This window comes from Manis pentadactyla, chromosome 12 (assembly GCF_030020395.1).
Source record: "Manis pentadactyla isolate mManPen7 chromosome 12, mManPen7.hap1, whole genome shotgun sequence".
Lineage (NCBI taxonomy): Eukaryota > Metazoa > Chordata > Mammalia > Pholidota > Manidae > Manis > Manis pentadactyla.
This window is the reverse complement of record NC_080030.1, coordinates 60,455,805-60,474,159: the sequence shown is the minus strand read 5'-3', so window position 1 is coordinate 60,474,159 and position 18,355 is coordinate 60,455,805. Positions and strand designations below refer to the sequence as shown.

At 35.5% G+C, this 18,355-nt stretch overlaps 1 protein-coding gene across 6 annotated transcripts in view; it reads right to left on the bottom strand.

The window, feature by feature from the left end:
* ARHGAP18 (Rho GTPase activating protein 18) overlaps positions 1–18,355 on the bottom strand; it is a 167,402-nt gene that overhangs the window by 16,830 nt on the left and 132,217 nt on the right. For all 6 annotated transcript variants that reach the window (XM_036903824.2, XM_036903823.2, XM_036903825.2 and 3 more), the window contains 7 exons: positions 17,359–17,524; positions 15,211–15,302; positions 10,796–10,873; positions 7,747–7,906; positions 5,548–5,630; positions 1,732–1,938; positions 881–1,021 (listed from right to left, as the gene is read on the bottom strand). In XM_036903824.2, the coding sequence (XP_036759719.2) occupies positions 881–1,021; positions 1,732–1,938; positions 5,548–5,630; positions 7,747–7,906; positions 10,796–10,873; positions 15,211–15,302; positions 17,359–17,524 (927 nt within the window). The remainder of the gene's footprint in view (positions 1–880; positions 1,022–1,731; positions 1,939–5,547; positions 5,631–7,746; positions 7,907–10,795; positions 10,874–15,210; positions 15,303–17,358; positions 17,525–18,355) is intronic.

Below are 18,355 nucleotides of genomic sequence, written 5' to 3'. Positions count from 1 at the left end.
TAAAAATAAATATAAGAGGGAAAAAATTTTTTTAACAATCACTCAATCTTTAAGTAGGCCAAAGCAGGAAAAAAACAAAAGCTTATAAGTGCATTTCTATACTGTTCCACAAGATGTCAGCATGTAACTGACTAACTTCAAAGGTGGTGAAGGTGGGGGTGTCTTCAACATAAATGGAACAATAGAAACCCTTTCATTTCATGATCTTATTTTAGAGCTTTGGAACTCACTTCATAAATGTATTTGCACGTATATTTCATTATTTTAAACCCAGTTAATATATTTTTGCAGCAGTTTGTAAATGGTGAGATTTAGATACTTGTTTTAAAATATTTTCGTTTCCTCCATTCTAACATAAATCTCTTCCAAATTCCTTATGATCCAATTAAGAACCTTTAACTATTTACTAAATTCCAGGAAGGACCCTAGGCATCAGATCAAACAGTGACCTATTAGCCTATTTGAGTTAGCTATTCTTCCCCATTTTGTAGATGAGAAAATTTTCAAAAAGCTCAGTGGCTCACACAAGGGACGCTCCACTCAGTAGCTCTCCCACATTCCGTAGAAACAGTAGTCCCCACAGAGTCCTCTGTTTATGGATGTGAGTGGGTGTACACTGAGACATTCTGGTCTTGCCATCTCCCTTTGTTGCCCATCAACAGCTCATATGTTCAATCATCAACATCTGATCAACTGCCAATATTGATCATTAGCAGTATTAGTATAGTTCCTACTATCGATGCCTTTAGCTTATAAGTAGTATCAGGGCCTAGTAAGTATGTAGGCGATCATACTACAAAAACATACAGAGCTCTGTTGTGTGTGATATTAAAAACGATACTAAAATCTGTATAAATATATATCTCCAAGCTTTTCTTACATCATTTGTACTCTTATCTTGTTTCTCATATTTTTCTCGGTCATAAGCCATTTTCTTCAGCAATTTCTTCATGGCTTTTTTATCTTTTTTCTGATTTTCAGTGTTTTGCTTCCTCACTTGGTTGACAATAAACTTGGGAATCTATGGAGAAATGAAATTAAGTTTGGGGAGGAACAGGAAGTGGCACCACTTTAAACTACGGAAATTACTATCTTTAAATTTGGAGAGAAGTAAAGGTTTTGTCTATTTGATATGACTATGCCATTTTATGTACACTATTCATTAAATCTTTAAAAAAATGCATCATATTACTCATTCGCCATTTGTACAGAGCATCCACATGATGCAATTTACCACCCATTGTATAAGGTTCAAAAAGAGGCTTGGTCAAGTTCAAGGACATAGTGGCCATCTTCTATATCTCATATGCCAAGATTAGAGACTGCCTAAGGTGACTGGCACTGGGGGTCACCACTTCAGCAGTTGGTCCCTCTGGCGGCCACTTATCTAAATCTACCACCCTTGTAAATAACCAGGTAGCCTTTTCTGTCAAAAGAGAATGAAAAACTCACCAACAAACTAGAGTTGACAAATATCCAGCAATTATTCAGGAAAAAAACTGATCCTCAGAAATTAGGTTAGCAAAAAGCACTTTAGAAATTGCCAAATTGAAACAATGAAATAATGTTGGCATTTTAAAAACTGAGATTTAATAAATGGACATTAGCTTTTTTAAATGGCAATTGAAATCAGCTATGTTAGTTACCTTTTTATAGAAAAAGTGACAATAAAAAGACTTTAGAGTCTTGATATCATCACCCATTAACAGAGTTTAAAAAATGTATACTTACTGTCCACAGAAGGTTTTGATACTTAATCAATAAATGCATGATATTAGCTGTCCCAGCTGCCATTACAAATTCTCTCTGTTCCGTGGACTTCAAACCCAACGTGTGAGACATAAAGAGATTCGGGGCCATGACCATTGCTACATTCATGACTGTCATCTTATTTTTCTCTTTATTGTCTATTACTCTTTGGAGAAATTCAAGCAGGGCCTGAAACAGAAATAACTCTGAGATTTGTGTTGTACATTAAGATAAGAGATTAACGCACCATAGCAGACATGACTTTTATTTAGTTAAAAAAATAAGTTGTGTATAACCACAGTTTGCTAGCCACCTCCAACGGGCCTTGCAATCAAAGCTTCTCCATCTGGTGAACACACCCCAAGGTGGTGCTTTGTTATCACTAAGCACTATGAGCACAGATGCCGACACACTAGAATTAGGAGGTGTGGGGAGAGAAGTGGGGAATTGTTGGACTGCCAGCCTACCAGAACCACAGTACACTGAAAAGCAGCTTAAACCTTCATACAAATATTCATTTGCTTTAGGAAGTGTTGTACTTATATCTCTAGGCATTAAAAGATCCCCTTAGAAAGGCTCATTTAACCTTTGCTTCACTTGCTTTAAGGTGCTCAAAAGCTAGCTGACATGAAATATTTTTTTTTTTAAATGGAGATTGTGATGGGGAAGTGGGTGGAATGAAGAGAAGAAAAGGGAAGGGTGTTTTTTTTAAAAAAATGAATGAAAGAATGAGAAGGAACTTTTTTCACCAGAACAGACAAGTTCATGCTAGGTTTGATGTTATCCACCTCCCACCTCTATTGCCAACACTCACATATCCTCTCTGCCTACCCTCAACAAAAGCCACAGGCAGCTTAGGTCACCTTGATAGAGTTGAAGGCTTTAAATTCTCAAGCTTTCTTTCTTGAATTAATTTTGGCCTAGAACAATAACAACAATAACTGCACAGGTATTCAGTGTTCTCTGTAGGTAAGGCATTATTTTAAGCACATTATAGAGATCATCTCAACCCTTTTTGAAGATAGATGTTATAATCATCCCTGTTTTACAGAAGAGAAAACAATGTCTAAAAGAATGCACAGAACTTACTGGAGGTCATATAGGTAGCAAATGATAGAGAAAATTTCATTACAGGTCTATCTGGATTTTGTTTCTGAATTCTCAACTACTGAAATAAAAGAATCACATTCTCATATTTAGCCTAAAATACCTACCTGAAAAAGGTCAAATAGACTACACCAGAATGGGAAAATTAAAAAAAAAAAAATGTATTCATTTCTCACAGGATTTCAGGGAGAAAAAATTCTGTAAGCACTAAGTTGATCTTGAATCAAGTTTAGCTGTTATATAGACCTCAAAAATGTGAAACAAAATAAAGGCATAACCTTAGTAACTAACAATGATATTTATCTATTTAATTTCTGGTAGGGTGCTCAGAAAGTTAAACTGTAATCCAAGCAAAAGGTTATACAGGAACAATACCTTCTCAAATAAGGACAAAAGATTAATTGGTGAGGTTCGGAAAAAATATTTAATTTTGTTCCACAGATCAGAATAATTATTCAGTAACCAGTATCTTTATCTCCATAAATGTAAATTACAAAGATTAGGTAATAAGCCACTTTAACTGTGGTGTGCACAAGCAATAAAGTTATTCAGAGTATTACTATCAGAATATTAGAGTGTATGTGTATGTATGTGTCTCTCACTTTAGGCTTAAACTAGGACATGGTGTTTAACACGGTGCCTCCTGACTCTTAGATGTGATGTAGAGATAGTCTACAAAGTCATACCACATGATCTTATCCCTCCAAATGGCAATTGAAGGGTTGACACTAGGACTGGAAAAATTAGGGAAGTTTATGTTAAACTTCCTGAAATTATCTTGTGATGGAGTTCCCCTTCTCCTTTATAGAACTAAATTTAAATGGTTTATTCTCTTGTACATATGTTTGTTTCAGTGCTTCTATTATTAGAATTCATGTTTGAAACCTTCATCAGAACTGGCTAATTAGGCTACTAAAGCTTAATTAGCAAAATCACTTGTTTGTATTTTCCAAATTTTTACCCTCAAAAACTATTTCTCATCTTATTTATAAAACTGTGCTCCCAGTAACCCTATATGCAAAACAAACAAACAAATTTATTTTTAAACCCTACAAGTTCAAAAAAATAGTTTTAAGGAGACTTTTTAAAAGAATGTGCCTGGGACTTTGAAAGTAAAGTCCAAAAATGAGTTCCCCCAATAGTAGCCACATTGGAAGAAGTGTTTCCTTCCGCAGTGTTTGAACTCATTTGAATGCAGGCATATTTCAAGTAAATCGTGTGTCTTTTGATTCCCACCTTATATTTGTCATTCACAGAGCCATCACACTGACAGGCAACTTTATGTGAGTAAGGAAAAGATGGAGTAAGTTCCTCTTTCTGGGAAGCTCTGTGTCACTGGCATGGCTGACAAGCAGAGAACTGCCTGAATACCAGTCCCACATTGTTCTGGGCCACATGTCCCTATTTTGGCCACGATCTACACATCCTTTCTTACACAGCAGTCCTGGTCATGCAATGTCTGAATATAATGCTTTCTGGAGTCAGTCTCTGACTCGAAAACCAAACCAAACCAAGCCGAATGCTGCCTTCTCAGTAATTCATTTGACAATCAATGAAGCAAAAGTTTTTTTTGTTTTTTGGTTTTGTTTTGATTTAATAAAGAGAATAACTTGGGAAGTTCTCCTCTAGCAATGTAGTGTTTTTACTCTAGTAACCCTCATAAACTGCTTTCATCCAGGAAAGCTGAGTTAACATTTATTTCATGGGCATGAAAGAACTACGACTCACCTAGTTTCAGTTCAAGGAGTTTTAATGAGGTACAGGAAAAATTTTCCAAGATTAACCAAGTGGCAGTTTTGTTTTCTTGACATGATATTTAATTTTAAACAGAAAAAAAGTAGGGTGTAGAGAGGCAAGGGTTCCACCCTTACCTTCATTAAAAAACTTTTCTAAGGCAATGACAAAACTTAAGGTAAATACCCTTTCTAAGTTCCATTTTTAAAGTTTTCTTTTCCTTTAAAAAAGTTTATAATTATATCTTTTACAACTACCCTATAAACTTTTGCCATTTAGGAAAGTAAATCAATGTGTAACAATCCACTGATTATTACAAAAGCCTGTAACATTTATAGCATTATATAAATGGTATTAAATCATATGAATATTAGACAAAATCAGTTTGAAATGATGAAATAAATCAGAAACTTAGGGTAAGCCCTGAGAGAAATAATTAGAATTTGAGTTGGTCTGTCTTTAGCTAACAAACATTTTGAAATCATCAACATGACAGATTTTAAACTCTCCTGTTTGGAACTATTAACAAATTGAACATCTTTGGGTAACAATGGGTTATATTTAGTGAGCTTTAGGATTTTTTTACACATTTACTTTTCACTTCACTAATACACACTCCTTAGATGAAATTTGGAAAATGACAAAAAACAAAAAGAAAGAAAAACCAAAAATCACCCATATTTCTATTACAAAATAAACCTCAATCATCTATCCTGACGTAAGAAATATCATAGCACAAATTAAGCAAAACACCTAATAATACTATTAATATTGACTAACCTAGTGAATAAATTAATAAAGAGTTAAAGACTTTCACTGTCTGCCCTCAAAAACAGGTCCTTTCTTTATAGACTACTATTAACATTTCCATGATAACATCATAATGTTTCGCCACAAATAATGAAAAATTACTCTGTCAGTTCTGAGGGATATTGCACGAACACGAACCCAGCTGACCTTCAGTGTGTCTCTGTTTGCACCAGGCAGGAGGATGACGAGAAGGTTCAAAGCCTGTAGCTGCTGCTTCTTGCTTGGAAGATCTGCAGACAGATTAAATACATCTGAACTCTTTTCTCTACAGAACATTTTTCCTTACTTTCTTTTTTCATTTTGTAAGGAAAGTTCCCTGGCATAAATATCGCTGTGAAATGTAAGATACAACAACTGAGCAGCAAGCCTTGTTGAGAGTGTGTCTGGGGGAGATCGGGAGAAGCAGCTGCTGCCTTAGAGCTTTCTCTCTCTCTCTCAGAATGCTCACTTCCAACTCTGATCAGATGACGAGCAGCCTTATGTTTGCAGACACACAACAGTGCTTTGGAAATAATTTTTAACTTCTGTGTGATAATTATTCCCCAATGAAGAGAGAGAGAAGATTGGACCTTCCGTGATTTGGTGTCAGGGTAACAGCGAAGTTTGTTTCTTTCAATGGTGAGGGAACAAACTACGTAGTAAATCCATTGATTCCAATAGGAATGTGTAAAACAGAGCCGAGATGCAATAGGTGTTCAATGAACATTTGTGGAATGAATCAGAAAACCAACCAGCAGTAGAAGAGGTACATTATCATTGACACTCATCATTTTTGGTAGCCCTCACCCCAGTTAAGTGATAGTCATGGATATTTGAAGTCATTCTGGAATTTGTTTTTCAGGGGCAAATATGGTCCTTTAATCCACAAAGAATGTATGCAAAATAGCACCACTCAACCATTAAAAAATATTTTAAACAGAAGATGATTCCCATCATGTCTCCCCCTCAGAAATTCTGGAGAAGAGTTATGATACAAGATCATACATGGGAATTATCTCAACATTATATGCTTAAAGAATAGCATGAAACACAATGGAATATTATTCAGCCATAAAAAAGAATGAAATCTTGCCATTCATATCAACATGGATGGACATAGAGGGCATTATGCTAAGTGAAGTAAGTCAGACAGAGAAAGACAAATAACATATGACCTCACTTATATGTGGAATCTAAAACAAATGAACAAAACAGAAACAGACTCATAAACACTGAGAAGACTGGTAGTTGCCAGAGGCACAGCATGGGAATGAGTGAAATGGATAAAGAGAGTTAAAAGGTACAAACTTCCAGTTACAAAATAAGTTGTAGGGATAAGTCATGTAACGTATATGGCAACAGTAGTTAATAAAATATATTGCAAGTTTAAAGTTCCTAAGAGAGTAGATTTAAAAAGTTCTCATCACAAGAAAAAAATATCTACAACTATGTATGGTGACAGATGTTAACAACTTATTGTGGTGATTATTTTGTGATACATACAAATATTAAATCATTGCATTGTACACCTAAAACTAATTTATGTATGTCAATTATACCTCAAGAAAAATAATTAGAAAAGCCTGGAATAGTTCTGATTAATCCTTAATTCATCATAATCATTAATGGCATACCCCCTTTACTCTTAAAAGTGTCCCAGTTTGGAAGTTAAATATATGGTCACTAGAATGTGGTAATGGCATTTTTCCTTTATTTGATGGCTTCTAGGATTAAAAGGGACAATTATGCCAACACAAAAACCTTATAAGATCTGTGTTCACTGGCAAAGAATGGAGGACTATTTGAGTAATTAATCTGGAGCTTACCCAAGACCTCAAAATGGCAAGACATAAGAAGTGTGTCGCCCTCTACCAATGAGGCAGCCAAATGATTTGCTCCATGTTCCTGAACGACAGTTTTGGACGTTAACTTTTTCAGGAAATAATCCCAGGCTCTGACACATCTCCTTGTGCTTTTATGATAACTGTTAATCCACAGTTTCTCAAGTAAGTGTTGCTTTAACACTTGGCAAGAAAAATGTATCAGAGATCTTACATGACTCATTCTATTATAAAAGACATGTGAAGTTTCCAGGTTTTAATATAGAGATACATTGTGTTGCTTAAAGAGCATGCAGTTCATCTGTACCCAAAGAGAACACTGTTATTTACTCAGAGATGTATATTTATAAAGAAAAAGGAAAACAACACGTAGCATATGAGTACCCGTTGACATCAGCGAGTCAATACATCTACCCAAATATATCTGGTTATGTTCTTTGTGATGCAAATGTCATTAAAACAATTAATATGGTGCATGTTAATGTGCACCAGCCCAAGGATTGCTTCCAAGAGGGTCGACACTTACTCTGGACACCCTGAAAGGCTTTGAGATACTCGACACTAAGCAGCGGCTGGGGCAGCTCCCTGATGAAGAGCTTGAGCAAGCTGGATGCATCATGCTGCTTGACACTTTCCCAATTAAAAGTCCCTTCATAAAACTTTGCTTCTAGTTCTTGGCAAAGATTCTGAAAGGCAGAAGAAAAAAAAAAAGATCCTAGTAAGTTTGTTTGTTTTTTCCTGCTGAGAGTATGATATACTTACCACTTTATAAGAGATTCTACTCTCTACAAAAGACATCTGAAAGAGCTATCCGCTGACGCTTCTCTGTTAGTCAGAAAAATACCACGCCCTCAACCCCAAGTGTACTTTACCAAGGAAAAATTATACCTAAGACCAAAACTTTAAAAACTTTACATGCTTTCCTGAACATACAACAAACCTGATGCAGTAAAGATTTACTTAAAAGATGAGCTAAAATACTCATTCCAAGTGGGGGATTTCCATTCGGGGAGATGCTATATGTAATGAAATCATTAAATGTTTAAAAAAATCATTTTAAAAGTCTATGTTTTCAATTATTTATAAGTACGTTACATAACAAAATACATAATCAATCTCTAGGCTTAAAGCAGAAGACTATCTCTGATTAGTCACCTCTGGGAAATGGAAAACCAAATTCAATACCAAATGAGGCATGAAAATATATCAATATATCTGCCTTAAATGCAGAGGCCATAAGTGATATAGCCACCCTGCTGCCAGCTGCAGAAAACAGTGAGTCCATACAGAATAGGAAATACGTAGTGCATTTACCTCAAGGACTCCACAAAATTTGCCAAATTATTAGTAATAAATCAACTGAGTTTCATAATTACTATTTTCTATATGCTTTTTCACTGGGGTATAAATCCTATTAGGTTAGAAATCCTTCCAAGTTTCTGTCACTTCCTTCTCTTATTTGAAACTGTTCTCCCAAAGAACATTCTTGTTGTTCTTGTAAGGTGAATTTATGACACTTTCTCTTCCCAACAAAATTCCACCTTTTACCTCACTTACTTTTGTTCATCTGTGAAGTAGATAAAGGCGAGCCTAGAAGACAGCGTGTGGTAAGGAGAGATGGATAAAAACAGGGAGAGAGATGGCGGTGGGGGGTGGGGGGCGCTTAGAGAAGGAGGGGGATGGAGAGAGGAGTATAAGAAATTTGGGGGGTAGAGGAGAAGAAAGACAACCCAAATTTTGCATATTATCCCTAAATTATTTATAACAGGCCAGCTGCCACATAATTTGGTATGTGACAACAGGCTGGGTTGAAGAGTCAAGACAGCTGAATCCACTTAGTTGACCTTAGAAATTACATTTAGTTGAACTCATCCTTCTACCAGGTCTCCAGTCAGAATGGAAAAATACACATTATGTTCCCTATTGTGTATTAAAGTAAATGTGTTTGTGACTCTTATGAATTGACCACCACATTCTGCTAATGAATGCTGCAAACAGCCAACTGAGAAGGGGTATTCTTGCTGATATGGGTATATGAAGTCATATTAAAGTTACCTGTTTCTGAAGGGTTCTTTTTCTGTAAGAGAATGTACTTCTGAATAGAACTTATCTCAGAATCACACACAATGTCCATGACTAACTGGTGGTAAAAGCACCATAGGTGTTAGTGAGTCAAGTGAGACAGTGACAACTCATGCAACTTGCAAGAGCCCAAAACAGTTTCAGGGACCTCTGTGCACAAGACACCAAACCCAGGGTACACCAGATCAATGAAATTTGTGAGCAGGGTGTATCTGGTTACTCAAATTCGATTAAACTGAGATCACTGTGTAGTAAGAACCAAGGCTGAAACTAGCATTCTAAATTGGGGAGGCTTATCAAAATAAACAGGTGATATAAACTGTGGGATATATGAATAGTAATTCCCATCCTGACAGAGCCACAGCTAAGTCTCAGGCGAGGAGAGCATGTTTCCACCGGGAGCCATTTCTTCCTGATCCAGCTCTAAAGAGTTCATATAAAATAGGTCTTAAGGAAATGAACAGAGAATATATCCCTTCCCTCTATCCTATTGTCTCTTGGATTTACAAATTCAGGAAGACAATATACCAGATGTGGCCAGTGCCTTGTGCTATCTTGTTTAGAGCTAAAGCTGAATTTGGAAGATAGGGTAAAGGAGATTGTTAATGACTGCTAACCAAAAACTTTTCCTAGGTGAATTTACCAGAGAGTGCTATAACTCCAAGTATGAAGCCCCTTAAAATGTACATCTCCTGGGAGGCATACATATTATGCATCATCTGCAGGGTAATTCCACGTTTACCATGCATCCACTGGATGCTTTATTGCCCAGAGCAGAAGTCGGGCCACAGAGAGAAAGGAGGAGGACACACAGCATCCTAGGACAGTGGAAAGGAAGTGCCCTCTGAAGAGTAAAGAGCAGGGGAGGGGAGGGAGGGGGAAGTCTGGGTATCACCTTGCCTCTCTCACAAGCCAGACTCAGGCTCCCATGGGCCGGTGAGACAGGGAACCGGGCAAGTAAGGGAAGGTCTTATTTTGCTAGCTCACTAAGACTAATGATGTGTGGGGACTAATGCCAGGTCCCTACTGTGCTCACGTGGTGGAATTTATCATCCCGCCTTTTTGTTATTAACTCAATTACTATTACTCATGCTCACTAAATCTACCACCAGTCTCCTATTAATATTTTGACTTTTCCTGTTCTCTTTTCATCAGAAGGATGGAACTACTCTTGTCTTTTGCTTAGTCACTTTTACTCCTATTTTATGTCTTTACAATAGAGAGTTTAAAATCATTTGCCTCTTTATCAATTATAGTATTATTACAGGTAATTTGGTGATTTTGAAAAAAATAAATACTAAAATCAGAAGAGACTAAAACTTATCAAAATCAGAAGAAAAACTAAATATGAACTGAATGTTAAGAGGTTTTATTGTTATATTTATCTACTTTAATAACAATGGGAAGAAGTGGGGGGGAGGACAAGTTAGCTTTTAAAATGGCCAAGTATAATCAAACAATAAAGTTTTACATTAGTAGAACCAAGAGATTACCTTAATTCTAAAAGCAGCTCCAGGTATCCTTAAGAGGCCTTCCGTTTCCAAACTCCCCTCCTCAATTCGAGAAATCAGCTATGTATAAACAGAAAGAAGGACATTTTTATTTGGCTACTCTTAAAAGGTACAATTCCAAATTTAACATCTGTTTCACATATAAATAAATGAAAACTGATTACAATGACATGTAAGCTGGATTTCACAAAGTTTTGAATAGCATTGCACTATCCTTTAAGCCAATAAGTACTAAAACTTCAGTTATAACTTAGAAAAAGTTGGGTCTTATTTTCCTTGGTAACAGCAGTGTATAATTTCACACAACAGATGTGGTGCTCCAAACAGACTGAAGACGTTCATTGCTTAAAAGCAACTAAGATCATCTATTTCTTTTGCTTTTCCAGAAATATATTTTTTTTGCAATCAAATCTTACGAAATTCTAGTATTTGCACATTTACATCTTGTTTTTGGTTTGTTCAAAGAAAGAATTACTTATGATATGAAGAAAAAAACCTGTTTGCAAATATTCATTTTTAAGCTTTTAAGCATTCGGTGATAAACTTAAATAAAAAGTTCATATAAATCATACCTGATGCCAGTGAATACATACAGCTCTATCTCCAGAACCCCATTAAAATAGCAGCTTTTTAAAAAATAAGGCAGAAACTCACAAGAATAAAGCAAATGGAGAAATTACAGTGACATAGTGTTGGAAGCTAGGATGATGATAAGAGTGGTTAGTTTCTCGGTGGTATAATCTTTCAATTGGAATATGCATTCCCCAGGCAGTACACAAAGCCTTCATAGGGTGTACTGTATTTTAAGGGAATCCATTGCCTAGTCCTCAGTTTAAATATAAGATATTTACTAGCACCCTACAGGTTTTTCTTTCTACCACCCACCATCTGTCACAACAGTCTCTCCTACTTTATGAAAGACAGACCTAATCTTCACTCATCCCCAAACTTCCTATAATGCTGTATATAGATGCAAAGGCAAAAAATCTTCCAGAGTGACAAAAGAATTAAAATTTTAACTTTTTTTCCCCTCCAGGGAAACCTCCCTTAATGATTTACCAAGGCTCTAAAACTTCATCAAGCTGTTTTTCCCTGGCTTATGAAAGTGTCTGTTAGGAGCAAAGCATGGCATAAGGGGTGAGGTCTTTTGACCTTTGTCTAGATGTTCTAAATTTAGATATATTGTAGTGAGTAGATACTGGAAGATACGGCATTTTTCTTTAATGACTTCTCTTCTACCCCTGGATTATGGCCAAAGAATGCACTGATCTTGAGGGAGTCAGGTAAGAATAAAGAAAAGAGTAGTCCCAAAACTCTCCCAGGAATTTATTATTAGCTGAAAAGAGAAGCATTTTTGACCAGTAAAAGGAGTACATGATTTTTAGAAATTCAAATGGAATGTTTTCCAAGATCACATTTTTCAATTTACACTGGATAAAAAACCCACACCAAAGAAACCTTTACATGAATAATTTTAGATTAGATGAGCATCATTCAATAAGGTATTTAAAATAAAATTTATTAAATAAATTTTATTTTTTATATTTATATATATTTTAAACTTTTATACTTAATTTATCAAATGCAAAATTGACTCATGTCTAAACAGTTTCCATTTTATTTCACCTTACAAAATGTTTAAATGTTTTTTTAACAGAAAGTAAAATTATATGCTAGGTGCTGAAGCAAATTAGTTTTTAGCAGTATATATCTTTTGCTTTCATTAAATACACAGGAAAATTTGATGACTTCTAAATAACTGGATGACAGTAATTTCTGAATTTTTGTATTTCTTTGTATTATTCTCTAATGCTGAATACTAGCTTCAGTAGAGGTATGTATATATATTGTCTGAAGAAATGCCATGTGTTGTGTTCTCCCATATTTCTCACTTTGAAAATAACATTTTTAGCTACATTATACTGTATTATTATATCTTGCTTTACAGGTTCCCTTTTATTTTTAAAACAAAATAAAAATGGAATTAATTAGATCGATCTACATATTTTAATCATACTGCTTTTAGTAATTTATTTTACAAGATAATTGTGTAATATATCATTAAAATTTCTAGTGTTTCCCAAAACAGATATTACATTCTTACATGAATACGAATTTTAAAATGAATTGAAACTGAAGTCGGACTTTTTTGACACAAATATCTTTGATTTGGCTGGTTAGTTTGATAATGAGATTAGAATTTCCTAATATGGCAAAATTTTTCCAAAGATAAAAATTAAGAATATTTCTATTTTCCCAACTCTTTCTGAGAATGTGGTTTAAACTATAAATAGCCAATAAAATATTTATTTATGAGTGAAAATAGATAAATAAAATTCACAGATTAGCTTTGTTAAAGCCCTTTTGGGGTATATTTCTCAATAACAGAAAATACAGTCCTCTAAAGACTGGTAATGAACATTTATTCAAATCAGCAGTTTCCATTTCTTCCCTTTCTATAACATTGAAAGAATCCCTAATTGATTTGGTAGCTGATAAATCAAAAAATATTTTTATGATAGATCACTGTAATTTTTCGCTTATAATTCAGAGAGGATGTAAACAGATGAGAATTATCTAATAGTAAATTCTTTATTCTCCCTTTTATTTTGTTATATGAGCAAAAAAACTTTAAGGCTGTTATCCAATGACTTCAGACTGGTAGGCAGCCTGAATCTCCAGAATGTTGAAGAGTCCAAAAATGTAAAATAGCTAACTAAATAAATCAGAATTCAATTTCAAGAGGAAGTGACCAGGGACTGGATGTAAATCTGAACCTGATCAGGAGGCACCAGTGAGCCTTTGTGGAGACCGAAGCTTCCCCTTTACTGGTGCAGTGATGGATCTGAAGTATCACCTTGGCAAGGTGAGGGTGACCAGCTGTTGGGTCAAACACCAGTCTAGATGTGGCCGTGAAGGTATGTTTTAGATATGATTAATATTTAAATCAGTAGACTTTGAGTAAAGCACATGACTCCCCATAATGTGGGTGGGCCTCGCCCAGTCAGGTAAAGGCCATAAGAGCACAGACCGAGGCTCCTGAAAGAAGTGGTGATTCTGCCTCAAGGTGGCAACACAGAAAGTCTGCCAGAGTTTCCAGCTTGCAGGTTTTGGACTCAACACTGCAACATCAGCTCTTGCCCAAGTTTCCAGCCTGCTGGCCTGCTCAACATGTTTCAGACTTGCCAGTCCCCACAATCATATAAGCCAATTCTTTAAAAAGAAATCTCTCTGTATGTATCTATATATATAGAGAGAGATATAAATATCATACTGGTCTCTTTCTCTAGAAAACCCAAATACACTTGCAAAGGATGTTTGCTGAGATCCCTGCTTTGTATTGTAACTCATACCTTTTCCTGACATTAAAAGAACTAGAATATAAGGCCTATGTTGGTTAGCCTCTCTCTGTTAGTCAGAGGTACTATGGACAACTGTCTGTACAGATACAGGTTCTACAGGCAGTGGCTACAGAGGCTGCTGAGTAGGACAAACTGTGTAGAACAAAGTTCATCAGGAGAAACACTGAGATAGAGGTTTGGATGTACTGGTGAACACAATGAATAAAGGAATCAGAACTTATTAGGTAAGACAGATAAATGACCAGTTTGGAATTGTGGAACAATTAGCACCAACTAGAAGGAGCTCTAGTATGGAGGGGTTTTTGAGCCATTCAACTGTGGGAATTCCTATTGTCACTCTTACTAGCCCCAGAACTTTCCAAAACAAGTAGTATGCCTGGACTGTTGCAAAAGAAAAAAGCTACAGCTTAGGTAGTCCATAACCGATTTGACCTGGCTTCCTCACTGCAATTGTCTGGCTTTTATCACAGATACCATGTTTCTGAACGATGATGGCTCAGAGGTTAGAGTGAAATTTGTATATTGCCATAAATAATCCATTATGAATAACTGGGTGTTGACTATACAAGTGACTTGATAGTTTAGCAATCATTTTCTAATTCTGCTTTATGATTTCTCTGCCTACGTTGGAAGTAGGAACTGGTAAATTAAATTGGACATCTTCACTATAAATGGGAAAGCTTGGGAAATACATACAGGCATGAAATATTTATAAGGATTCAATTCCCTAGAAATTTATAAGCACTTTCCACTCCCATATATTATTGTACTGAAATCTCAATTATACAAAGCTAGCTAAAATAAGACAGGAAAATGATGCCAGGTAATCACAGCTATAGTAGTAACCCAGAAAGCATCTCCATGAAATAAAAATTATGAGCCCTTGAAATAAATTTGCTTCCTGAATAGAAAACCAAAGTACAAAATAAAAGAGCATATCAATTGGAAAACTATAATACTGTGAATGCCAAAAACAAACAAAAAAATACTATTAGCTAAAGTTTGTTCTATGTTGACCCATTCAGGCACACTTACTTTTTGAAATATCAAAGGTATTCGAGTTCCTGGTACTTTCCTCTGATCTTGTTCTAACAATACTGTCAATGGAACACAAAAAAGGCCAGAATCTGCAACAAAAAAAATAAAATTTCTTCACTTCCATCAATCTATAAAATATTAATGAAAAAATGTTAAGGAATCAGATTTCTGATATTGTTATTTAATCACATACTATTTATTGAGCATCTACTAAGTCAATGACACTGTCTAGCCATTAGGTGTACACATCCCAATAGGAAACTTGCCTTTATAGAGAAATCTAGCAAGGAAACAATTAGAAAAGTATAAACTGCTACAGAAAAGAAGTAGAGTGCTATGGGAGTGTGCAAATAATTTATTAAATGTAGTGAAATTAAAAGTTCTGTCTTAAAGCAAATATTACTCATCCCTTCCATACTTAATTGACATTTAACATTCTACAATAGAGGGTATAAATATTTTCCTCTTGAGAAATCAGCCAACATTTTGATCTTGTTCTATGAATGTTTTTCTTTAGGAAATACAGTAGATAATTGGTATTCCTGAATTTAAATCCATAGCCTTATATATTTGGAAATAACTCAAGAAATGACAGGTAATAATTTATAATTTTTCTAAATTAAAATCGTATGCTTTCAGTCAGGTGTGAACATAGCTTCTACCCAGCACGTCCCACCCCACCTCATCACTGAGAGAATAGTTAGCACAGGAACTGAACCATCACCACCAGGGGAGACAGAAATCATCTGTGAACAGGGAAAGGGGGATTATCTTGTGGTATGAGGACAGACATTGGAAACTGTGACACTCAACAGGGACGGCATTCAAGAGAATGCCAGTAACCCAGTAAATAGGTTTTAGTTTAGGAATTAAGAAAAATATGTAATCTTCAAGAATGTCAAGAATCTAGTTTATAATAGAAAAGACACAAAAAATATAAAGAAGATGGAAATAGTATCTATTAATAGTGATATTCTTAATGAGAATGGCTTAGTATTTCTCTCTGCTAGGATGCAAATCTGAAACATAACATAAAAACCTCTCTAAAGCATGTTAAAAGTATTGAGCACTGAGTCAGAGCTATTTAAATATTCCTATTTTATATTTGGAGAAGCCTTTGTGATGAGCTTCTGAAATAGCATCTGAAGTCTCCATTATCCATAATGGACTTTGGAAAATTACAAGTACCATTTAACTCAGAAATTCACCATCTCAAGTCTTAAGCTAAAATTCTCAGAGGAGCTGAGCACAGAATGAGGTCTTCTGGGGCCCAGCATGGGAGAAAGACTTGGAGGAAAGGTACAATTCAGTCCTACAGAGAATCTGCCTCTAAAACTTAAATCAGGTGAATACTTGTCTTTGCTAATGTTACCATAGCAACTCAATAATCCTCATTTCTGGTTTCTCTTTAGTACATGCCTTTAAAGTTAAACAAGAGGTCAGAGACTCCTAAACAGTAAAGCTTTGTCAATAGAGACTATGTGGATTTCCAGACCAATAACACCTAGGAAAAACAAAAACTGAGGTGGTGTCTGTTCTCTATTATAAAAAAGAAAGTCTGTTTATATGATACATAAAGCAAGCCTCTTATAAAAAGAAAAGTAACTACACATATTCATGATGAGTAGAGCTTAGTAGTATTATGTGCCACAATGGCATTATTTTCTTAATGAAGGGAAGAATGCTTTTGCGAAATAGTTAAAAGTAGAATGTAAATGAAAAATGGGACTTTTAACTACCTTATGTATTTCCCATCAAGTAAACAAAAGTAATCAGGATAAATCATCTTAAGGTTGTTTTTTCAGGATTTTATTTTAGAAATAAGACTGTATCAAATGTATTTTTTAAATATATAGTTTTTAAAGGAGAAAGGATATGAGTCAAAATTCCTAGATTTGGTTTTTCCTTCTATGGTAATTAAATATTTGATCATGCACCTTTATTTTCTATAATCTAGGAGACAACACATTTTACTCAGGTTTCAAAATTTTGCAGGCGATGTTTCAGAATATGAACTTTAGATGTATTCAAGTGTTGACTGATTTTTTTACGTATCTCCCCCACCAAGAATACCAATAAAAAGCGAAGTTCATCCTTGCTACACTAGAAGTAAATCCATCCAACTGTTTTTAACTTTAAAATTACCTCTTGTTTTGATTTTTACAGCTTTTTGTTGTTTCAGTTCAATACCCAGTACATCATAGAGGGCAGTCAGCTCTATGAGGGCTAAATGGCAAACCTTCTTCATGTCCTGGGGTGCTAGGTCACCAATCCTCGTGGTGCCTGTTTTGTCTTTCGGCAATCTGAAATTCTAAAATAAATATCATTCATGAAGTAAAAGTTTATAGTATCCAGCCCCCTTGTAAGCAAATGAAGAAAAAATTGTAACTATAGGAAGACGTTATACTCAGATCAGTGACAATGAACATCATGGCAGAATTTCTCCAGTCAGAATGAAGAGCCCTCCTGGCCTGCCAATGATCCCCAAGCCCCTGGAGGAGCAATACCAATACCTGAAATCTGGCAAGGAAACCCGACCAGGTACAAGGAGTACTAATAATACCAGCGGACAAGGGGACAAATGAGACGGCGAAACCAAAGGAGAAATAGAACTCCAGTTAACTCACCTTCAAGAACCAAGGAAGATTATAAGACAAACCATGGGGAGGAAAAGGGAGATAAAGTGAAAGAAGAGGAAGACAAAGAGGAATAGTAGCAGTGAGAGTGCTGAGAATGTGCCAGGCACCCTTTACCTACATTATTATTGTAATATTGTAATATGAAACATGACATTCACATGTATGTGTATTATATCATCTATATATAAATGCATAAGTATATATAACACAACGTATATAATTTTATCGTCATAAAAAAACAAATGAGCTGTATAGTGTCAGAGAGGGTGGAAAGCAGAAAAGAGAATGAGAGCATGGACTTCCAGGGGACAGAGTGCTTACCAGTTGTCTAGCTACTAACTAGCTGTGTGTAACTCCGGCAAGTGCCCAATTAATCTTTCTGTAAAATGGCGAGGGGGTGGGGAAGAGAAGGAATGGTTGGAGGGAAGGTTATCTAAGGGCTGCTGTGAGGTTTAAATGCCTGGCACTTCCCAAACACTTCAATGTAGTTGCTCTAAGTATTA